At 42.0% G+C, this 21221-nt stretch overlaps 1 protein-coding gene across 3 annotated transcripts; it reads right to left on the bottom strand.

Annotated features, from left to right (window-relative positions):
• Nucleotides 1–596: 596 nt before the first annotated feature.
• bnipl (BCL2 interacting protein like) lies at nt 597–20998 on the bottom strand. 3 transcript variants are annotated; one of them, XM_076280257.1, is made up of 11 exons: nt 20981–20998; nt 20722–20860; nt 17442–17555; nt 15626–15696; nt 14487–14738; nt 13442–13624; nt 12862–12964; nt 12525–12656; nt 4856–4942; nt 3267–3365; nt 597–2969 (listed from the first exon to the last, which is right to left on the bottom strand). In XM_076280257.1, exons 2-11 carry the CDS (start codon nt 20763–20765, stop codon nt 2945–2947), a joined length of 1110 nt encoding a protein of 369 aa, XP_076136372.1. In that variant the 5' UTR covers nt 20766–20860; nt 20981–20998; the 3' UTR covers nt 597–2944. The 3 variants fall into 3 exon arrangements, with proteins under 3 accessions (XP_076136372.1, XP_076136373.1, XP_076136374.1); XM_076280258.1 differs by lacking the exon at nt 20981–20998 and having other exon boundaries at nt 17475–17555; XM_076280259.1 differs by lacking the exons at nt 20722–20860; nt 20981–20998 and adding an exon at nt 18632–18780.
• Between the last annotated feature and the right edge of the window lie 223 nt (nt 20999–21221).

The following is a 21221-nucleotide window of genomic DNA, read 5'->3' as shown; positions in this document are numbered from 1 at the left end:
CGTGTTGTGAAGCCTTGCGCACGCGCATTTCTGCCGAATAGGATGCCCGATGAGTGCCCAAAAAGCATTGCAATATGGCCACCGAGTGGAAGGACTTGCCTAAAAGGACTTTGGTATAACATGCATTCAGCTTGAGAAGCATTCTGTTGTTTTACCTCAATGTTGCCCCAAGTGTCTGTAACACCCAGTTCAGAAAGACAGGAATATTTGCAGGGTGTTTGCTTAATCTTGCATATTCTTTGATCAAACAGGACCATTTTGATTATGAATATAGAAGCAAGCAGCCATAATAAGGGTCCAAGCAAATGTGATCTGTTTTTTATGTGAATGATAATTGACCAAATTGTACACATCCAAAGAATGTTATAATGATTATGCATGATGACAATTTCATCCTGAAATATTGGCTACTTTCTTAAAATTTGAACGATGTGCAACTTGTGCAACAGCAGACTGACCTCAAAATTAATTCAATTTTCAATCAATTTTGTTTAGCACTAAATGCAGATGATGATTAATGAATGGATAAATGGCCTCAGACGGGAATGGGTGGGTAAATTATACATTTTTAGAGCAGAAGACCAATGACCCAAAAATGCATAAGAATTCAGAGTTTAATATGGCAAAGACATTTTGGAGCTGGTCCACACTGCTTGAAACGTGAGCCAAAAATGCTTAATTGATCATAACAGCACCACCTATGGGTGCAGCACCTTGAGTGTTGGGGTCTGAGTAGTGAGGGGAATTGGGAACCAAGTTTAATGTCTCTGGGACTTCTGGTTTTTGCAGTACAAACTCTTTGGGAATAATACTGTGCAACATCTACTGATGCTGCTGGACACATCTTCAATGATGTTCCTGGAATCATTGGGTGTTTCAGGTCTTTCAACATCACACACCCTCATCCAGGCTACCCAGCTGAGGCTGATCAGACCCCAGCTCGTGCCGAGTTGGCGAATCTAGCTACTCTGCCCCCCTGGATCTCCTCTCTTGAGCCATAGCCATCTTAAGGCTTTCTGTGCCGCTTCGTGTGGCATTGTGGATGGCTCACCTCCTCCTCAATCCATCGCTGCCTAACAGACTGAAGGCTCTAAACAGGGATGTATATTACATATTGACCCTTTCAACAATAAAAACAAAAACAATGCTTGAACATTCTATTTGGTTCCTATTCGACATCCTCGGCATTAAGATAACATTATGGAATGTTAAAACGGAAGCCTTGTGGGGCCAACTATGATGCTGATAATGGAACTCTTGAAAGGGTCTATACTAAAATAATAAAGAACAAAAAACATTAGGGTTCCCATAGCTTTTCAGATTGGACCCCTAAATACATTTTATAAAAATACATTTATAAAATGTACTTTATGTACGGTACTTTATGTTTATAGATCTTAGCAAATCCTTTTGTCCAAAGCAACTTACAATGACATTGACAATAAACATTACATTAAAATGAACAGGTTAAAATAGTCATGTAGACTGAATAGAATTTAACAGAATAACAATAACATATAACATATGCAAACCAGGACTCTCTAAGGAGAATTAATAAGTTAGATAGAAGGTAAAAAGTCATATTTATGTTTTTATTTTTTTTATAGCACACTATTTACACTTGTTAAATAAACAATTAAAACATTTTGCAGACTTCTCCTGACTCCCAATATGAGAATCACAGTGAGAGGAAAAATTTTCAAACAGGAAATTATTATTTAACCTTCCCAGCCAGCACAACTTGGTTCCTGTTTATAACTAAAATGGACACCGCGTCGTTACCTCACTTCCCCCTCCTGCCAAAGCCCATTTCCTCCAAGTTCACACTGCTTCAATAGACTTTCAACAGTGCTCCCAACCACCAGTTCTTTCATTACAATCTTCACAACTAATTAGACATTATAGCAGCAGAAAAGCCCATATCCACTTGCAGTCCCATCTTTGAAATCTATCCGAAACAGTCTGAAGGTCCATTGCTGCATAACCGCTTGTAACGGTCCTGGCTGCTGGAAAGTACAAGCTGTCCAAATGTTCCCTTGTATAAATATTTGCTCTGAGGTAAGGCTATTAAATGCCATACATCTAAGGGGAGAAAAGAGGAAGGAAAACCGTGCACCTAACAACATTAAATGGAGAATGCAGAGGGAATTGACTTACAAAATGAAAATAAAATAGCTCTTGTAAAAAATCTTCGGTCCATTGTTTAAATATGACTCACTGGCTGTAAAAACCTTGACCATTAACTTTCTCCCCAAAACGCAATTTTGCATTAAAGTGGCTTAGGTTGTAACACATGAAACCCGTTGTGTTGAAGTTGTAATGAAACTGCAACAGGAACCATATGCTGCCAGATTCATTTGATTGTGGCTAATAAATGTTTCGCTGAACTCACTCAGCTAGATTAAATGTGCCCCCTTTCATTGAAACAGTGATTACATGCTCATAAATCAAGGCTGTTATGCAACAGTGCTCGAGTTGCACACTTATTTTAATCAGTCCTCACCCGCTCCACTCAGGCAGGTGTTGTGCAATCAGGAGAGGAAGAGATGAAGAAATAGTGTATTGTTGATCACCATTTGAGGTTCAAAAGGTCATTTGTTTTGTTATCAAAACAAGTGTTGTCAAATAAGTTATCTAAGCCCCTTGTTGTATGGGCGTACATTCCCATTAAAATATAAATATGCTCTTGGTTGAGCGCATTCCTTCAACATTAAGAGCTTTAAAAAGTGGCTTTTCTGTTCCATAAAGGAGGTGGTGTGCAGGAACATGACAATGGCCTCTGACAGTGGTTAAACGAGTCCATGAATATAAAGAGATGGACGCCTCGAGGACTTTCTGACCGCTGGAGACGCTTCTGCCTCGTGGTCTCGAGTGTGGGCCAAGCCTTCACCTTTACCCTTCTAACACCATCATCGCTGTATTTACAAACCAACCCACGCTCGCCTCAGACGGTCAGTGTGGCGTCATATCTGCAAGAGAATACACGGGAAATTACTCGCTCATGTAAACTGTTTGCTCAAACTGTGAACCCTAGCGACTTTGTGAGACAGTGGACCTTCAAGTGTGTTTTTAATAGAGAGACACAGCTGGGTAGCAGCCTGTGCTAGTAACTCCAAATGAAACAACATTAAGGCGGAATCAGCACGAAGGCCGTCCACCTCCCACGTGGTGGTGATATGCTGCACTGCTCTACCAGTTACTGCGGATAACAAAATGCCCACAAATAGACTCCATGTGGGGGTGAGCGAAAAGGAGGGACCACTCACTCTCGGATGCAGTCTGGGATCTGCAGGTGCTCCATAGGGATGAACTTGGAGAGCTCTTGAAGGCTGTGGATGAATTTCACCTTCCGGCTAAACTTCTCACTAAAGGAAGACACAGTGAGCTTTAACAAACCTGTGGAGTATCCAACCCATGTCTGGACTATAACCAAATGATCAGTGCATATATAACCTTGCTCCTTTGATAATACTCAGTGCCTATTTTTGACAGATTTAAAGACCACCAGAGATTTGATAAAAATTGCTTGCTACTTCATAAACAAACAAGAGCTTTTCCAAAATAACTGGACCTAATTCTAATAGTGTGTGTAAATCCAGGGAGCAAATCGTTACTAATGGCAGCAGCAGGACTATCAAAGTATCACTAAGTCACACTGGGTCACAATTGTGACAACTGTTACGAGTGATTTCTAACAGTCTTCACAACATTTTGTCCTGAAACAGTTTGTCCGTTCTATCGTTCCTGCTTACTTCCAGGATACTAACTACCAGATAGTGGCAACCTTTTGAAAACAGGAAATAAAGGATGTTTCAGGAAAAAATGCTATTGTGCCAGTCGACAGGCCATGAGTTAACATAACAGTCACAATGGAATAGACTATGCAATGAATTAATGCTACATTTCCTGCAAAAGATTTGAGTCTTCTATGCAGCCATCTCACTTACTGTCTGCTGTATAATTAGTCTTGTCCAGAATTGTTCTTGCTAAATGCTACTGATGTACAATTTGTACAACTGCATGGTTTCCTCTATAAAATATATACAATCTATTTTCATTAGGGCTGTCAAAATAACTGATTAATTTAGATTAATTAATTTGAGAAAAAATAACTGATTAAAAAAAATAACGCAGATTAATCGATTCCGTGTGACCTTTGACCCCGAGCCATTCTAGTCAGTAACCATTAGACTGTAAAATAAAGGAGAGAAGAAAATGTGCTGCCTAGATCATTGATTGGAACATTTACTTTTAAAAAACGGCCTGATTTTGATAAAAATAAAGTGTTGATTAAAATAAAGCCCTCTGCAATCTCTGCAGCAAGGAATTTGCATATCACCGGAGTTCATCAACTCTAAAGTCGCACATCAATGCAAAGAAATAGTGTTGACATTCAGGGGAGTGTTAATTTATTTTCATTGTGTCCCCTAAGTTATATCTGTGGCCTGAAATGCCTTCTATGTGAAAAAAAAAAACTTCTTCCACTTTTGAATTGATTTCCTCAGCATATTAGGTCATATCATAGATTATTATGGCCATTATTTGAACAATGAAAATAATAATAAAAGAGTTTTTGAACTTTAATGTCACTAATGCTGATTATTCAATGATTCATTTGAATTTAAATATTTAAAATACTTTCACAGCAAAAAATATATATACGATTAATTTAGATTAATTAATCACAGAGTATGTAATTCATTCGATTATTTTTTTTTAATCGATTGACAGCCCTAATTTTCATGTAATTTGTTCAGAGGGCTATACAAGCAACCCACTACCAACTCTAAATATACAATAGTTTTTTTTGAAGAATTGATTGTCTGCACATAGTCTGGAACTGAATGAATCTTACCTTATAAAGGGCTTGATAAGTGTGATCAGAGCCTTCACATACCACACTGGGTGCACCACAAACAGACCCTTCAGGTCTTTCCTCAACCTACAAATAAACAAAGACAAAATACATGCCTGCCAATTTAACACCATGTATATAGCAATACATTCAGTTGAAGCAACTCATTGCCATTTACGTTTACACAGACACTTTTATTCTGATTAGAATAATGGCTCAATTGGAATAGAAATGACACATATCATACATATACAGTATATATATATTTATATATACACACACCGGTATATATATATTTTAATGGGAATAAAACTGCTGATCCTATTAGAATTTTAATCGGAATGAAAGGTGGTATATTCCGTTCTTATTCCAACTGAACAGCCATGTATACGGTCAATCGGATTGCCCGCTGTAGCTTCTCAAGCAAAAGCAAAGCAGTAACGGCTATTCCAATCAAAGATTCTAAAGCGCTTGAGAGCACTCGATCGGAATAGAACGTACCCCATGTAAACAGATGACACAAAATTTTCATTAGGAATAATTTAATTGGAATTACAAAAAAACTGTTCAAACCCACCTAATGAGGCCAGCTCTTATTCAAAGGTTTACTTGGTTTTTAGATGAAAACGTATGTGTCCATCAAAGGAACTGAATCCAGATGCTGGACTGAGGAACTGCTTGTACAAGACAACTACTGGAAAGTCTGCAACAGGTTTCTGAAATAGTGTGTCCCAGGTTCATAAATCAAACAGATTGTAAAATGGCAGATAGCATTTGGAAATGAAGCTCAACATTAAAAACTGATTATGTTGTCAGACTAAAAAAACTGATGAAAAGCTTTGTTACGAAACATGTGTTGTCCGTCAGGTATTGATAGATTTACAGATCTTGGGAGGATCACTGTGTTGCATAGTTCCTTAATCTTATCAGTACGTGTGTTCCCTAGACGAAGGATGATGCAGAAAGCAGTGAAAAATCCCCCTTATTGGAATTTTGTGAAAATTTCGTGTCCATCTTATTAATCAAAAACTTGCGGAGGAATTTTCCCTGATTCCGTAACCCATATCCTGCATGCCTGCACACACACAAAGATGTATGTATGTATGTATGTATGTATGTATGTATGTATGTATGTATGTATGTAGTGTGCCTCTATAGCTCACCTCAAAAGGGCCTCCTTATGGCAAAACCTATTAGTCACAACTGTATTTTTACACATGCTAATCCATGTGCTTTTGCTTTGCGAGCTTTGTTTGTAAAAATGAACCCTTACATCTAAACACCCTGCTGGATGCCACCTTTCACACACACCGGACAGCACTTAATTTCATTACAACCCAAACCCAAAAAGCTATGAAAACAATTCAACTGCTTCTCCAGAAGAGAAACCCTGCAACAACAGTAGCTGGGGTAACAATAGTGAGGAGGAAAGACTGCAACAATGGAAGATCAAAGCAACCATAACATATAGCTTCCGAGCCCACTGAAGTGTTTGTGTGGCCAGCCGCCTTATGGGAAGGAGGCCTATTAGAGGAAGAAGCCATGATGAGAGTCACCAGTTTAGCACACATGACGACCGAGACGGCTGTCTGGGAGTTGGCCTCTCTCCCGACCCCACCACCCACTCCACCCCACCCCAGCAGAGGCTGATCATTCTCACTGGGGTTACCCGTCATATAAACAAGAACCCCATGACTCAAACAACAACATGGTCGCCACTGTTGTGGTTTACTTTACGCCTCCACTGCACGCACTTCCTAGTTTATAAACTTTAATCATGATCATAAGATCTAACACTTGGGCCACTCATGGTCACACACTGTTTACTTTGGTATATACACTAAAACGATGGAGAAAAGGTTCTATCAAAGAGAGCGGAATCATCTGGTTTATTCCTGTTTCCATGTTCTAGTAAAACTCATACTTCTCATAGACAAATGTTATGAGATGTATACAGAGTATACGTTGTGTTTGCTGAAGGTTTCCCCATCTCCTTTCTCCTCCACCCACCAGCACCAGTGTTTCTCTGTGAATCTTTTGACTCAGCTCAACTGAACACATGACTGGTATGATGGGACACCGTCTAGTTGCCTGGTAACAGTACCCTGTTGTCCATCCCCAGATGCCTGTAATTCCTATTTCAGCGCGTGAGGTCATGTCTGCCATGGTCTATTCACCCTTGCCCAAATCAACAGTGCCTTGGCTAGCCTGAGGGACTTTCAGCTGCTAGTGTAACGGCAACAACAGTTTGTGACGTATAAATTGTCAAATTACTTCATGGTTTGTCATCAGCTTGACCCGACTGACTGATGCTAAAAAGGAAGGGTAATGCTAGGTATCAAAGCAGCTTAGGCGACTACTCTGAAATCCCCTAGATCTAGAGAGAGCACTTTTTTTCAGGTTTGTACTACACACATTGGGATCTCTTTGTATCTCACATTAAGACAAAATACATACAGGTAAATCTTGTGATGACTATTTCGCAATAGCTTAATAAATCTCCTGTAACATTGTGTTAACTAACAGGGAACTGTGACTTATGTGGCAGGTACAGACTGCACTGTAGATGTGAGTGGCTAGACACTGCCTTTATATGGGTTGTGCAAATATACATTCACAGCGATAAGGAAAAGTTACAGCACTGCCAAAACACACAGAGAAATATGCCCTAAGCACTAACCTCTCACCACTAAACACCAGGAAAGTATTCAGCTTCTCAAACTGTAGATACTAAAGATCTACGACATTCAACAATGACGAGAACTGGTGACAAATGGACGGGAGTTTGCTGTTATGCAAACAGTTTTTTTCCATTAAAGAAGCTGTGCAGTGAGGTGGTTTCTAAAAATGCCATCGGGGAAGGGCAAGGCTTGGCCAATGTATAGAATTAGAGGACATCACGTCACACATAGCTGACAACTACAAGGTGGGACATTGCAGCATGTCCAAATGGTATCTATAGCTGTTGTAATGTTTTGTGTGTACGGTGCACAGTGAGCAGGTCTGTGCTCTGAAGTGCAGGGGTCAGCGGGTTATCTGAGGAATGCCCGCAGTGAACTGTTCTCCTGTGATACCAGCCCACACAGGCTATGAATAATTGCAGCATTCCTGTCATATTTCATACAAGGGCCTGGGCGAGAGAGTACTCAGGAGATGGAAAAAAAGAAAGAGGGCGAGGGAGCCTCTCTCGTCTTAGGCACTCCTGTCAGAGGCCATCAGTGAAGCGGAAACAGCACAGGGCCATCATTTTAACTGAAGCGCCCCCTTCTGACAGAATAGCAACATCTCACCTTGGCACAATTTCTGTGACTTTGTGGACAATCTGAAGTACCAGAATATCAGCACAGAAGCCTCGTCATTAGGAGAGATGTTGTGACCTGACGGTGGAGCAAGCTCAGATCTATTATGTTTTATATGAAGATTACTCATAGGCTTGTGTTAAATCTACAACCTCAAAACAACCCCAAAACAGAAAAAGTTGGGACGTTGTGTAAAATGTGAATAAAAACAGAATATAATAATCTGCAAATCTCTTTAACTCATATTTGGTTGCAAAAAGGATACAGACAACATATCAAATATTGAAAATGACAAATTTGACTATTTCATGGAAAATATATGTTAATTTTGAATTTGATACCAGCAACAAGGACGGGGGTAACAAATTGCTGGAAAAGTTGTGTAATGATAAAGAAAACAAAAGGAAGAATGTTTCACAACTAATTAGGGTAACTGGCAACACGATTGGGTATGAAAAAGAGCATCCCAGAGAGGCAGGGTCTCTTAGAAGTAAAGATGTAGGGGTATTCATCCCTCTGTGTAAACCTGTGTGCACAAATGATGAAACAATGTCATTTTAATACTTCTTCACATGAAATTGTGACATATTTAGGGAGTTCATCATCTACAGGGCATACTATTATTAAAACATTCAGAGAATCTAGAGAAATCTTTGTAAACAAGGGAAAGAGCTGGAAAAACAAATTGGATGTCCGCGATCTTTTGGACCTCAGATGGTACTGCATCAACACCAGACCTGTTTCCAGACCTGTCATTGTATGGGCTCAGGAAAACCTCTGATAACCATTGTCTACGTGCCCAGTTTGATACTCAATTCAAACTGCAGCCAAAATTGTATAAGTATAAGTATATATACTCTTTTGATCCCGTGAGGGAAATTTGGTCTCTGCATTTATCGCAATCCGTGAATTAGTGAAACACACACAGCACACAGTGTACACACAGTGAGGTGAAGCACACACTAATCCCGGCGCAGTGAGCTGCCTGCATCAACAGCGGCGCTTGGGGAACAGTGAGGGGTTAGGTGCCTTGCTCAAGGGCACTTCAGCTGTGCCTACTGGTCGGGGTTCGAACCGGCAACCCTCCGGTTACAGGTCTGAAGCGCTAACCAGTAGGCCACAGCTGCCCCAAACAGCTAAAACAGCTAAAATTGTAACAGCTAAATTTGTATTGAGACATGATACAGAAAATGCCACCCTCTTATTTGGGCCTGAGCTTGTTTAAAATGGACTGAGGTAACTTGGAAAAAGGTCCTGTGGTTAGACCAATCAAAGTTTTCCCATTCTTTTTGGAAATCATTGACTCATCTGAGCTAAAGAGGAGAGGGCCTATCCAAGTATTCAACCTATCCAACTTGTTTTAGCGCTCAGTTCGAAACCCAACCTCTATGACGGTGTGGAGGAGCATTAGTGCCCACAGCATGAGCATCTTGCACATTTGGCAAAGCGCAATCAATTCTGAATAATGTATACAGGTTTTGAGCAACGTATACTGCCATCCAGGTAATGTCTTTTCCAGGGACGACCTTGAATATTTCAGGAAAACAATGCCAAAATGAATTCTGCACATATTTAAATAGTATTTCTCCATAGAGGAAGAGTCCATGTGCTAAAATGGATAGGCCCTCTCCTCTTTAGCCCAGATGAGTCCATGATTTCCAAAAATAATGGCAAATTTTGATTAGTCTACCCACAGGACCTTTTTCCATGTTACCTCAGTCCATTTTAAAGAAGTTCAGGCCCAGATAAGACGGTGGTATTTTCTGTATCGTGTCTCAATACAATTTTGGTTGTTAAAATTTTGGCTGCAGTTTTTGAATTGAGTATCAAACTGTGAACATAGACAATGGTTATGGAACAGCGAGAGCCAACCTGTCCCGTGGCATCAAGGAAGCAAAAAAGGAATACACTCACAAGATAACCACCCACTTCAAAGACAGCAGGAACGCACAAAGCCTATGGCAGGGCATTCAGGCCCTCACGGACTACAAGCCCACGCCACAGAGCTGCGAGAGCAACATCCCTCTGCTCAACAACCTGAACCGCTTCTTTGCTCGCTTTGAAGCACAAAACAGCACCTGCCCACAGAAGACCCATCCCCCTCTACATGAGCAGCCCCTGTGCCTCTCTGCCGACAGCGTGAAGAGGACACTTGCTGCTATCAACACCCGTAAGGCAACAGGTCCAGACAACATCCCTGGCCGTGCGCTGAAGGACTGCGCAGGGGAGCTTAAGGATGTCTTCACAGACATCTTTAACACTTCCCTGAAGCAAGCCATCGTCCCATCTTGTTTCAAAGCTGCCACCATCATACCTGTGCCGAAGAAAACTGCTCCATCCTGCTTCAATGACTACCGCCCTGTGGCACTGACACCCATCATCATGAAGTGCTTTGAGCGGCTTGTCATGTCACATATCAAATCCATTCTCCCCCCCACCCTGGACCCCTTCCAGTTTGCATACCGAGCCAAACGGTCTACAGAGGATGCAATCTGCTCTGCCCTCCACCCAGCCCTCACCCACCTGGAAAAAAGAGACTCATATGTGAGATTGCTGTTTATAGACTTCAGTTCTGCATTCAACACCATAATACCACAACAACTCATCTGCAAACTTGACAAACTGGGACTCAGTACCTACCTCTGCAACTGGCTACTGGACTTCCTCTGTCAGAGGCCTCAAGTAGTACGTGTTGGCAACAATACCTCAAGCAGCATCACACTGAGCACAGGGGCCCCCCAAGGCTGCGTGCTCAGTCCGCTGCTCTTCACCCTGCTGACGCATGACTGCACTGCAACCTACAGCAACAATCACATAGTGAAATTTGCTGACGACACAACTCTGGTGGGTCTCATCACCAAGGGCGACGAGACTCAATACAGGTTGGAGGTCGACCATCTGACCACGTGGTGCAGGGACAACAACCTCCTGCTGAACGTCAGCAAGACCAAAGAGATTGTTGTTGACTTCCGGAGAGGTCACACCCAACACCTGCCACTGACCATCGACGGTGCTGTGGTGGAGAGAGCGAGCAGCACCAAATTCCTGGGGGTGCACATCAGTGAAGACCTCTCCTGGACCACCAACACAGCATCACTGGTGAAGAGAGCTCAGCGCCGCCTGTACTTCCTGCGGAAACTCAGGCGAGCAAGTGCTCCACCAGCCATCATGACCACATTCTACCGAGGCACCATTGAGAGCATCCTCTCCAGCTGTATCGCTGTGTGGGGCGGAAGCTGCACTGAATACAACAGGAAAGCCCTGCAGCGCATAGTGAACACAGCTGGAAGGATTATTGGTGCTTCACTCCCCTCCCTGAAGGACATTTACACCACCCACCTCACCCGCAAGGCGACCAAAATTGTGAGTGATGCAAGTCACCCCGCTCACAATCTGTTTGATCTACTGCCCTCTGGGAAGAGGTACAGAAGCCTGCGCTCCCGCACTACCAGACTCACCAACAGCTTCATACACCAAGCTGTTAGGATGCTGAACTCTCTCCCTCCTCTCCCCCCTCCACCCTCAGCTACATAACATCCTGGACATTGGACCCACAATGGCCGCCTGCACCACTCCACTTGCACACTTGTACACTTTGCAACTTGTTGCTGTTGTCCTGAAAACACAACACTTCTGCTGCTCTTACATAACTTGCACCACTATGCCACTTTATTTCTTACTTAGGTCAAACAGAACTACCTCAGCCTCTTATTGGCCTGACTTTGCACTAGTATTTTATTTTATTGACTGTCTATGCACAATTTCAACCAAATTTTGCTGCTCTTATTTTTTCATTATATGTGCCCTCTTATTTACTTATTTACTTACTTTTTTGTTTACTTGAATGTTATGTTTGTCTGTGGACTTAAAATTGGTAAAATATGTCTTGTCTCCACCGTGGGATAGTGAGAAACGTAATTTCGATCTCTTTGTATGTCTGGAACATGTGAAGAAATTGACAATAAAGCTGACTTTGACTTTGACTTTGACTTTGACTTTGACTTATCAGAGGTTGTCCTGAGCCCATACAATGACAGGTGTGGAAACAGGTCTGGTGTTGATGCAGTGCCATCTGAGGTCCAGAACACCACAACCATCCAATGTGTTTTTCAGCTCCTTCCCTTGTTTGCAAAGATTTCTCTGGATTCTCTGAATGTTTTAATAATATTATGTCCTGTAGATGATGAATCCCCCAAATACATTGTTTCATAATTTGTGTACACAGGTTTACACAGAGTGATGAATACCCCTACATCTTCACTTGGAACCCTTTATGAAGAAAAGCCATCTTAAGAGTACAGGTTTCATATTTATTTGCACACTTTAAATTGTTACCATCTGATATCAGTCACACAGCCAGTGAAACTCACCTCCTGTCTATGGAGTTGTAACACTGCCGGAGCCATTTGATGGCGGGCATTTTGTTCCTGGGTGCCATTCCACAGAGGTAGACCATGACGTAGTTTTCGGACACCATAAGATCTAGCGTCCCCACTATGTACCTAAGAGAGCATAGCACATATTAAGGTCATCCACTGTTAAACATTGGCTTCATGACTTAAACACATGCCAATTGTGTGTATTATGAATTGGTGATTTATTAAACACAAGTTTAATATACATTACTTTAAGCAGAGAAGATCTCTTCAACATAAATGCAAATGGCCTAATCAAATTGATGTATGTGTGCAAAGTTTTGAGTCTTACTTAAATAGATTGTCCATAATATATTCATAGTTCTCCATAGTGTTCTCTGGCAGGTAACAGGATGAGAACAAGACGATGGCAGTCATTCCTTCTCCATAGTAACCTAAAAAACAAGAAAAAACATGTGATTAAGCCTCTGTGTGAGTGTTTCGGCTAACTGTGGGAGAATCTACCGTCATACATTTTTATAGCTCTTTAAAAACAAGTGGATATAAACAAAAATCTGACCAACATCTTAATTTGTTCCCTGTAAAATATTAAGTTGTATATTGTTTTGTATTTGTATGTCGCTTTGGACAAAAGCGTAACCATAACCATAACAAAAGCATTTATTGACAAAAATGGTTGTTGAGCGTGAGGGGAGAGTATCCTCCATCTGGGAACTGTGTTCTCAAAACCATAGTTCTCAAAATTGTTCTGTGATTCTAGAACTTATAAATTATTCATTAAAGTAACTAGGCGCAGTGAAAAACCAGAAGACTAATAAAACTCAGAAGAACTATTTAACAACTCTAGAAATCACCCAGCACAGTCCACCGCTTACTCAACTCTAGTGTATCGGTATGGGTCACTGACTCACCTCCGTGGGAGAGCACCTGTAGGTAAGGCTCCAGCACACTCATGTTGACATGATAGTCCTGGCCAGAGATGCAGAAGCGACGCCAGCGCCGGCCTCGGCTGTCCACCTGGTCCAGTTCCAGGTTGGCCATGGCTGGAGAGCAAGCCCTGCCCTCCTCCTCCACCCCCATCCTGGGCAAGTCATCTGTCACACAGCAAACCAGTCAGGAGAGCAGGCACAGGGATGGGTGTGTTCAAACAGGATATTCACTTAAGGGTTCAACCAGAGACAGGTCATCAAGTGATCTTAAGAATCTTTGGTTAAGCATTTCAAAATCGGGCCTAGGATATGGTGGCTGTTTGACATCTCTTTTAAAATGGGTTTTGGTGGTTAACTGAGGCAGATAGGTACTGAGTCACGGTGAAGGTGGTCATACTGTCATATATTCAATACGGCCATATTATTTTTCTACCACCTTAAGGGGATTGAAGTCGGGGTGGGATCCGGAAAGGACCACGGGGCGGGAATCAAACCCGGGCCGCCGGCGTACGGTGCGGGTGCCCCAGCCAGTTGCGCCACGGCTGGGGCCTACTTTCACCATTAGTTAGGTAATCTGATTCGTCATCACAATCTAATAAGGAGGATTTTTGCTCTTCTGTGCCTGGATTGCTAAATCCTAATCAGAAGGTATTAATAAGTCCTAATGTGTGGATAATCCTTCACGATTCCAAATGCTCAATTCTGTACCTAATCAGCCACCAAATTAACTAATCACATGTTCCAAAGAATTACAGTGATAAAATCATTAATAGGGCATCATCATGTCCTTTAGTGACAACCTTGAATTCAGAACCTCTGAGGAAAAATTAACCAATTAAGATTCTCCCTCAGCTCAACAGATTTTTCTCCAACTTTTTACAGCACCATAATCAGCACGGGAATTAAAAAGAGTCCTTTAAACAACAACTTGATTAATTACAACCCCCTTCACACACACACACACAATCTCCCTTTTGCTCACATACAAACAGTAAAGTGGACCAAGACTCTCTGATTGGCTGGTTACCTTCCCACTCCAGGTCATGCATGCTGCCGGGGAAGTTGCAGGACTCGCTGTCCGACGGCGTCTCCATGGCATCCAGGTTGATGTCCAGGTCTGGGTCCTCCGATGAGGGCGACAGGGCGGCCGTGGAGAACTCATCGGACTTGACGCTGCGGTCTAGAGAGTCGGGCTTGTCCAGCGTGAGGCTGAGCGTAGGTGCCACCAGCCGCTTCTTCCTGACGGAGTTCCCCGAAAGCGCCAGGCTGTTGGGGGGAGCTGGCCCGCAGCCAATCACACAATCTCAATCACATGCACTGTCTTTGTGTGCATCATACAAGTCACATGCTCTGCAGTCAAGGGCGGATAATTTGTGGGTGTATACGTTTTCTTTTTTTGTCCCAATGTATTTATTTTTGGTAACACGCTGTTTCACTGACATTCTCAAGTCTAAGTATCTTAGGTAATGTATAATGCCATGGTTCGCTGCATGGAAAACAATATGTAAAAATGTAAAATATGTTGATGATCACCATAAGAACGCATGGCATGTGAAACCGCTCACAATGGTTAATGAGAGACCAGTAGACGGTATCTCAACACCTTCTTTCATAGCTAAACAAAACTATATGAAAACCTCATCAAATATTAGTTGCAATTACGAAATGTGGAGATATGTGACAACCAAATCTAGAAATGTGGCAACCAATGTGACAAAACATTAATCAATGCTTAGCAGGACAAAAGCCTCTGCTATGGAAACATATACATCAACATGATGTATGGATCACTCAAAACAATGATGAAGCTGATCTACACTCTGGGGGCATGAACATACCCCCAGAGTGTAGCATTGTAGCTGCTGTTGAGCTAGGTAGAACCTATTTTTTTGCTTATTTTTCAGTACTCGGTGACCGAGAAACAGAGATCTGTGTGAAAACTTGCCGGAATTCTCATTTAACTACCTCCCCAACTAATTCATAAATTACTTAAAATCATTTAATTACATGGATGACATATTAAACACATGGCTGTCTGAAGATGTTAACACATGAACTGAGAACATGGAGCCCTTTCACTGAATCACCCTTCAAGTGCTGACTTGTGGCGCAGCCAACAGTTCCCAGCAGGGCTGAGCAGCCTCTCCCACAAAGCCCTGTGCTTACCGGGTCTGTTTCCATTGGCAATGGCACTCTCCAGCTCATCCTCCTGGTTGGGTGTATCTTCAGGGAGCGGCCTGTGTGATATTGACAAAAGAACCAAACAGTGCCACACATTCACTTTCAATATGAGGCCAGTAGTACATTTACATGCATTTATTCATTTAGCTGTCGTTCTATCTAAAGCGACTTACACGTCAATTATATCATAATCATTTAGCAGTCGTTCTATCTAAAGCGACTTACACATGTCAATTATATCATAATCATTTAGCTGTCGTTCTATCTAAAGCGACTTACACATGTCAATTATATCATAATCATTTAGCAGTCGTTCTATCTAAAGCGACTTACACATGTCAATTATATCATAATCATTTAGCAGTCGTTCTATCCAAAGCGACTTACACATGTCAATTATATCATAATCATTTAGCAGTCGTTCTATCCAAAGTGACTTACACGTCAATTATATTAGAATCATTTAGCAGCCGTTCTATCGAAAGCGACTTACACACTTACAATTATATTATAACGGCCATTGTCCCCGGAGCAACTTGGGGTTAAGTGCCTTGCTCAAGGGCACGATGGTGGAAGCCGGGAATTGAACCCACAACTTTTCAGGCTACTACATGCTAGCCCAGCTCATAACCACTACGCTACCTCCGCTCAGGGCTGGTATAGGGGGTAGAGTTATTGTGGCCATATTGTTGCTAGTCAGCCACCAAATTAAGTGATCACATGTTCCAATAACACTGATACAAATGATTAATGAGGTATGGTCATATAATTTAGTGACTACCTTGAATGCAGTACCTCAGCAGTCTCCCCCTCTGCCAAAATTGACCACACCCAGTTTGTTATTATGCATGTCAAGGCCTTTCACATCACAAACTATAATCAGCACAGCTATTAAATGTCCTTTAAACCAGTGTTTCCCAAAGTCTGGGTCGCAGGAGATTTTATTTGGGTCGCCAGCACAATTTATGTTGTGTTATAGGCCTAACTGATACCATTTGTCATTTGATACCAGGAAAAACAGTTTTCTATTAGGATGTTTGTTAACTACCACAGTCACGGTTTTGTCATAAAAGCTCATGAAACTGGGGGACGAACGCATCGCAGAGGGGATGCCAGCATGGATATCTACCTCTCAAAATGAAACCGTTCTGTGGGGCGCCTGCCATGTACCTCGCAGTTGCAAACTGCAAGGGACATGAATCCGCCTATTTGCACGAACATTAATAGATACCAGCTCCTCAACTTTACCGACAATAAACAACAATAAAATATAACGACTTGAGTTATTTGCTGTTTACATTGGAATTGACGTCCACAGTGTTATGGACCCATTTGTCTGCAACGCAACGTAGCCTACAACAATTTTTTTTAGAAATAGGCCTACAGGAACAGCTTACTATGCTGACGAATGACGACTGCACAACATGCGAAAATTTCCCCTACTCTCGGATGCGCATTAAAACGTATCTATTCAGTAGTCATTTCCAACTTTTCACGCTGATGGTGCTCAAAATGCAACACAACCGTGTTCAAAGCAGGGATCCTATAGCAATGTATGGTTGGGGGAGGCATAGAAAAGTTGGAGAACCTGTGGCCTAAAACAATATTGGTGGTTGCAGGGTAGATTTGAAGTGAAATGGGTCGCGATGGTCTGTCATTTTAAAAAAGTGGGTCGCCAGAAAAAAAGTTTGGGAAACACTGCTTTAAACAACAGTTGGTTGATTACACTCCCCTTCACTCTTTCTCCCTCCCTCTCACACACACACCACACACACACACACACACACACACACACACACACGTTTCAGGCGTCACTGCGGTGGGCTCCTCTGACCTGGGGAACTCCTCTTCCTGCCACTCCTCCCTCAGCTCCATATCAGGGATGTGAGGCTGTGGCGTGGTGTGCTCCGGACTCCTGGGAGAAAGGAAAGGGGATAAAAACAAGGTCAATTCTGGGATCATGTTCTTGTTCACCATTTGCAGGACCTTCCCACAAGGCATGAAACAGGAAACAACTTCAGGTTAATATGACATGCAGCACTTTTTGTCATAGTGGCAGTTTTTTGAGAAGTTTTAGTAATCAGTGTGAACAGGGTTCATCCTGTGTACCAACTATATCTCTATGACATCAACAAAGCCTTCACTGAGTACTCACTCATTCAACACAAGAATAAGTAATGCATGAAAGGCAACTTTAAGACTTTAACACAATGCAAACACAGACGGCATCCACACTTAAGATGGAAATGGAAACGTATGTCAAGAATAGGTGAAAAGGTGACCACCTCACCCTCTGGTTCTGCTCCAGTTCAACCCAGCAGGTGCAGCAATGCACTTGAGGCCTACTTGAGATACTCTGACAGTAAAGTAGGCAGCAAGAAACACAGGTTGGAACCATGTCTAAGTCTGTCCTCTGTCTGTCATTGGCAACAACTGACCGTAGTCGTCACACTATCTCAACAAGGTCTGAGGCCTACTGTAGCAGCCAATCAGATCTTACTCTGAGCAAGCATTTGGTACTTGTTGGTACCAGCATAAATCAACTCAGTTTTTTCACTCTAGTCCATCTGACAATACTGTGAACCAGACTCTGAATGGGAAGCAAAGCAATGAGATGGTCTTACTTCTCCTTCTGAGACAGGTACAAAACCACTGGAAAGTCACAAAAAGCATTGTCCTTGCACACAGATACAACACTATTTCATCAGAATCATAGATAAGCAACATTCAAGTACAATTTCAAAATGTATGACCTCAGTTCAAGTTTTATTTGGACATCTCTGGCATACAATTCTCCTGTTGCCTGTGCTATTAATCACTTAACGTTAGTTTAACCACATTGGGTAGGCTAAGCCTGAGAATGCATATTATAAGCCTATGGGCATGGACATTTTTGATAGCCAATAACGTCAAGCGCAAAGCATTGTTAGCGTATCCATGAACATGTGAAGGCTAAATATGGAAATAACAAAACAAACAAACGCAACTCACCGATTCGTCCAGTGAGGAAGCCAGTCCAGTAGCTCAGACGTTAAACTACTACTTCTTAAACATTTGGTTGTAATCGCGTTAAAAGTGGTTGATGTTGTTATCTAATGCACACACCCAACAGAATACAACGAGGGACTCTTGGAGCCGTCTTTGTGTGTGTACTACATTCAACAATGGTGAGGAACCCACAATGCAAACAGAGGATTGTCTCGGCCAATCAGCGCGCTGCATAGCTGATGACAACATTGCTACACCTGAGAGGTGAGCTATGGAGGTGACTCTCTTTTGCTCTCCCAGATAAAGGGCGGGTCAACCACAGATATTCACCTCAGGTCGATGTAAGCTTGAGCGTTCTCAGTCCTTCACTTGAAAACAGAATGGAGCTTATTAAAATGAATGGCAGTTGTGCTTTAGTTTGGGATTATATAACTGCTACATAGTGAATTTTATTGTAGCCTATTCTCATTAAACGTGCCCCTCACTCTTAACTAGGCTAATTTTGTTATTCTTCATTTCATAAAAACATTATCATACAGTTAACCTTTCTGAATGTCACACATCATGACACAAAGACCTGAAAATCTAGTTTGGGTTCTTCCTGTGCTAAGGCATTAGCATGTTAGCCTCTTCCCTACTAAAATACTTCAGGAAGCATCAAGAGGAGGCCTTAGTAGGCTACATTTCTGAACACAAAGCCTTTTAAAAATCTAATTTATTTGATTTAAATGATGGACTGGTTTAGCAAGCTGACAGGCTATGCACATTAAAGCACAATAAAAGGTGTAACAGAGGTGTGGATATCTAATTTTGTTCTTTTGTATATCTTTGACAGAGAATGCATTCCTCTTTATGCCCAAGTGGACCTGGCAGATGGCGTTCTGTTGTGTTACACCCACAGACAGGCCAAGACAGCCATCAGTCACTTTAGAGCAAAATATGTATTGAAACCATGCCAGACAGGCTGACAATTAGACTTACTTTCTAGACTGTCACACCAGTAAGCTCACTCAGACACTGCTTACAAGTGTCTTACAGATGATTTTGAAACAAGGCCTGCATGTTGAGACATCTCTTCATGGCCCAACTTGTATGATACACACTTTAAGATGATACACTGAGAAAATGGGTTTGTCTGAGATAATGTTGATGACACGTTGACACATTAGGTCAGGGTGTGATTTCAAAGATAAACAAACATGAACCAAACTGGGCCGGTTAGTGAGCAAAGGACGTGTTACAGCATGGCTCTTCACCGCTAGACCTTCAAAGGACATAAAATAAACATGCAAGATGCTTTTCTTAAAAAAAATAAAAAATAAACCAACGATCACACAGATGATTATTTGTTTCCGGGATGGTACTGCTGTTGACAGGTTAGTAGAGAAGTACAACACAGGAAAGCATCTGTGTGGCAATCCATATCCCTACTGACATCACTTAAATCAAGTGCTGCCAGAAACCCATTCATAGCCTCCAGTGATAAAGCAGGACACTTTACCCTCCATTCACACAAAACTACCCGATAATTTGATGGTTAGCCTGGCCACTCAGGCCCTTTTAAGTGGCATACAAATGCAATGGGTTTCCAAAAATAGTGTCACTAAATCATGTCAACTGAAAATGTGACTCGACACATTAGCTCCTTTCCAAAACTGTCAGAGCTTTTGAGCAGTTGGGTGGCAGCGTGGTACTACTGCCAGACCCCCTCTGAAAGGAGACCGTTGTGATTTCACACATATTACGTAAAACTCTACATCCAAGAGGCCTGACCATCCGGCTGAGTTAAACTTCCCGTTTGGATGAAACCGTGCCTCCTGTACAGACCTCAGTTACATAACACAAGGTTGCGATTTCACACTTCTTCCTTCAGCGCAGGCAACCAGCCCAGCTCACCACATTGATACTTTGGAGTTATACGATTCTTGTCTAACTTTGACATTTAAAATGTTGTCTACAAGTCAGTGCTCATCTTTGCACATCCATGTGCGGCAGATGCCTTTTTCACTATATGACAGAAGTAATTGAGGAGGCTGTAAAAGCTTTGTATTTTTGGAGTTAATGAATTTCCATTAAACAAGTTCAAGACTTACCCGTTCAGCATATATTGGTCCTGCTGATCGGAATAGGATCCCATGTTAAAGGTCTGTCGTTCTATAGCATTTGGTAGATGTGGATGCAGTCAGCAATTGTCACATCAAATGGACAGGGCTGATCCCCGATCTCTTGTCCCTATTCAGAGGAAGTCAGTTATAGTGGGTGTGTGATTCTATATCTAAAGAACCTACACGCACAGTCACTACTGGTTTGGCCACATTTTTGTGTGAATCCTCCCATTGGTTCTTCACTCACCTGGGCAACCCTGTTCTCCTGCAGTCATCCTAGAACAAGGCAGAGAGAGAGAGAGAGATACACAGAGAGAGATACACAGAGAGAGAGAGAGATACAGAGAGAGAGAGAGAGTCAGAGAGCGAGAGACAGAGTGAGAGAGACTCAAATCTGAGATCTCTCCATGGTCCTAAAAACCTAGTATTTTCAGGATGCCTGCAAGCCATTTCCATATTAGAGAAAACTTGTTTATATGTAGTATGAT

This window comes from Alosa pseudoharengus, unplaced genomic scaffold (genome assembly GCF_046254945.1).
Source record: "Alosa pseudoharengus isolate Yale_2024_CS ecotype anadromous, Long Island Sound unplaced genomic scaffold, YU_APseudo_1.1 YU_APseudo_1.1_scf_12, whole genome shotgun sequence".
Classification (NCBI taxonomy): Eukaryota; Metazoa; Chordata; class Actinopteri; order Clupeiformes; family Clupeidae; genus Alosa; species Alosa pseudoharengus.
This window is presented reverse-complemented; position numbering and strand designations above follow the sequence as displayed.